The sequence below is a fragment of the Pseudozyma flocculosa genome, assembly GCF_000417875.1.
Source record: "Pseudozyma flocculosa PF-1 unplaced genomic scaffold scaffold00005, whole genome shotgun sequence".
NCBI lineage: Eukaryota > Fungi > Basidiomycota > Ustilaginomycetes > Ustilaginales > Ustilaginaceae > Pseudozyma > Pseudozyma flocculosa.
In genome coordinates this window covers 115,254-118,231 of record NW_006920873.1, presented here as the reverse complement: position 1 = coordinate 118,231, position 2,978 = coordinate 115,254, and the positions used below count along the sequence as shown (strand labels likewise).

The window sequence follows — 2,978 nt, the reverse complement described above, 5'->3', positions numbered from 1 at the left end:
CTGCCGAGGCGGCCAAGGGCGGCAGGTCGTCGACCGGGGCGGCAGCGGCGGCGGCGGCGGCGTCGGTCAACGGTCATGCCCCAGGTTCGGCCGCCGCTGCGCTGCCTGCGGCCGGTAGCGCCAGTGCCAGCGGTGACGGGGTGACGACGACGCTCGTCTTTTTCCTGGGCGGTGTCACGTTTACCGAGATCGCGGCGCTGCGCTTCATGAGCCGGCAGACGCGCAACCGGCGGTTTGTCGTGGCTACCACCAACACCATCAGCGGCGACAGCATGATCCGTGACCTGAGCCATGGCTGCCTGTAGGGAGGAGCACAGAGAGGCGACGATGCGTGCGCGTGCAATACGATGAACAACTCCCCAACCGTCGTGCGGTTGTCAGGGGTAAGAGAAGGCGGCGAGTCTAGAGCGATGCTGCTCGAGCACAAAAACGCTGCAGCGAAAATCCGAGCGAAATTGAGCCCCCCCCCCCCACCAGTCCGGAGGGGCGCGGCACCCTGGACGCACCTCCCCGCCTCGATTTTCCTTGAGCTGCCGCATCTGACGGGACGCGCCTTCGGCCGGCGGGCGATGCCCAGCCATGCGCTCGTCCATGTCGACGACGAGTCGAGTCGGTCCAGCATCCACCATGCTATATCACCCGGCCGCTGTCGCTGCCGTTATCGTCATCACTGGATGTACTCGAGATAGTGAGAGTCATCGATCTTCTCTGCCTGCTGGGCCGAAGAGCCCTCTGACGGGTCAGTTGGCAGGCCACCGTTCGACGCGATGCCCCTCAACTTTTGTGCCGATGAAGCGCTCGCTCGTCGAGGATCTACACGTCGTGGCTGAGCCTCCAGCGCTCCGTCCTTGCCTAAGCCCGTTACCTGCCGTGCCTCTTTGCTGGTGCTGTCGAACGATGCCATCGCAGTATGACGCGGATGGCCTTTGTGCACGCCACAAGCAGGGAGGCCGGCACCATCGACCGGGCCCAAGGAAGCGGGTGACTTGCTCCATCCCCAACCACGCTGCGCCGCATCACTGCCTTCCTCCCCGCCTGCGGAACGGACGTCGCACATCGCAGCTGACCTACCATGTGCACGACGCCGGCGGTAGACGTCTCGCTCAACCATGACGCTCCCCCCTTCCCTCCCCTCGCGGCCGTCAGGACGGACAGTTGAGCGTGGTTCACCTTCTGCTTTCGTCCATCGTCCCCCTCCCCTCCCAGGTCGTCGAAGCAAAACCAAAGACACCTTCATCCCCCATCCCTTGTCTCCCTTCTCTCACCTATCCTTCTTCTTCTTCGTCCACCACCACCCCTTTCCGTTTCACTATCTCGACCGCCGTTTGTCTCCCAACCTTTCATCCCCTTCTTCTCTTCGACAGAGATCGTATTCGCGCGAGACTGGCTTCTCGTTCCTATCCCTTCTCGATCCGAACCTCTTGACCTGATCCGGACCACCTTTTGCAAGCCTTGACATTCGAATCAGCGCCGACAGTCGAGTTACACGGCTCGCCGACATCGACATTGATCTCGGACACCCGCCTCGATTTTACGCAGTGGATACCTCTGAGAGGACCGCCGCGTCGACGACAACGAGAAGACTGCCCCTTTACCGTTGATCGGACCACAGTCGACACACTGAAGAGGCAGGATCGACGCTGAGCGCCACGAGGATATCGACAGGACCTCGCTACCGGTACCGTACCGCAAGGTGGAGTGACGGGATCGGCTTTCAGTCGCCGCCGACATTCTATAGATACCGGAACCTTTCCAGAGCAGGTCCTCTGGCAAGCCAAGCTAAGCCACCCGCGAAGCCCTCATCTCACTGGCCCGACGCCTGCACTGCGGTGAATCAGTACGGGGGGAGTCTTTGAGCCAGACGACGAGACCGTCTGTTCCCCACGCCGCCCGCAAATCCTCTTTTCGACAGCTGCATCCTTCGCGCCGACACCTGTCTCGCATCGCGTCGCCGCTACCCGCCTCCGCCCCCGCCACCGCCTTTGCGCCTCTTCCCCGCGCCGCGAGCTGTACGGCCCTATTTCCCCTTCCCCGCGCTGTGAGTAGTCACAATCAGGGCCGGAGTGATCTCGACGCCCGCACACCGAGTCAGCTTGACCGTCGTGCGCTTGTCCATGCACTGACAACCCTGCCCCCTCCTTCCACGACCGTGCCTGCCCTCGGCACCACCATCTACCAGCCAGCCCCCTCACCATGTCAAGCAGCCAACGACGACTGCGGCGCACGGCCACCGTCGCCGCGGCCGCATCGCTAGCGATCCTATGCGCGGTCCAAGCCGTTCAGGCAACACCGCGAGGTGCCTCGGTCGTCGGACGGGACTTCCACGATCCGTTTGAATTTGCCGACCTCTCGCGCCCCATTACGGCCGACCCGGGGTTCAATACGGCCGGGCTGGGCAACGCCGATGCCGTGGCGCAGGCTGCGGGGCAGTCAGGCCAGCCCCCGGCTGGTGCAGCCGTGGGTGACGGCGATGACGACGGCGCGGGCGCGGGCGACGACAACGCGGCCGTGTTGCAGGATGGCGGCATCAGCATCGGCCCCAACGGCGTCGACGTCGATGATCTGCACGTCGGCAACGGCCACGTCAGCATCGGCGACGACGACATGTACGTCGGCCCCAACGGCGTCTGGATCGGCATCCGCGCGGCCCAGGACGACAAGCCCGCCGCCGCCGCCGCGGCTGCTCCGGGAGCTGCTGCACCCGCAGCCGCGACGCCGGCCAAGGCCGCCGACGGAGACCAGACGGACAAGGGACCGCAGGTGGTGTGGACGTGGGAGGCGGGTGCGCTCGGGTGCCCGGGCGTCGAAAACAGCAACGCCAAGGTGTGCACGGGCACCGTGGCCGCCGGCGCGTCGGGCTCGGGTCCCTCGCTCGACGCGCGCAGCATGGTCATGGCTACGGGACGTGCCAACCCCAGCCGTCGCTCCGCACCGAGCGCACCGGCAGGGGCGGGCGCGACGCCCACGCCCGCGCCTCG

The 2,978-nt window shown here is 65.5% G+C and overlaps 2 protein-coding genes across 2 annotated transcripts in view; both read left to right on the top strand.

Annotated features, from left to right (window-relative positions):
• PFL1_01878 (uncharacterized protein) overlaps window positions 1–305 on the top strand; it is a gene marked incomplete at both ends in the record, with an annotated part of 2,974 nt that extends 2,669 nt beyond the window's left edge. Inside the window, one exon of the mRNA XM_007879390.1 lies at window positions 9–305. Coding sequence (XP_007877581.1) covers window positions 9–305 — 297 coding nt within the window. The remainder of the gene's footprint in view (window positions 1–8) is intronic.
• A 1,888-nt stretch (window positions 306–2,193) lies between these two features.
• Window positions 2,194–2,978, top strand: part of PFL1_01877 (uncharacterized protein) — a gene marked incomplete at both ends in the record, with an annotated part of 2,114 nt that continues 1,329 nt past the window's right edge. Inside the window, one exon of the mRNA XM_007879389.1 lies at window positions 2,194–2,889. Within this exon, the coding sequence (XP_007877580.1) occupies window positions 2,194–2,889 (696 nt within the window). The remainder of the gene's footprint in view (window positions 2,890–2,978) is intronic.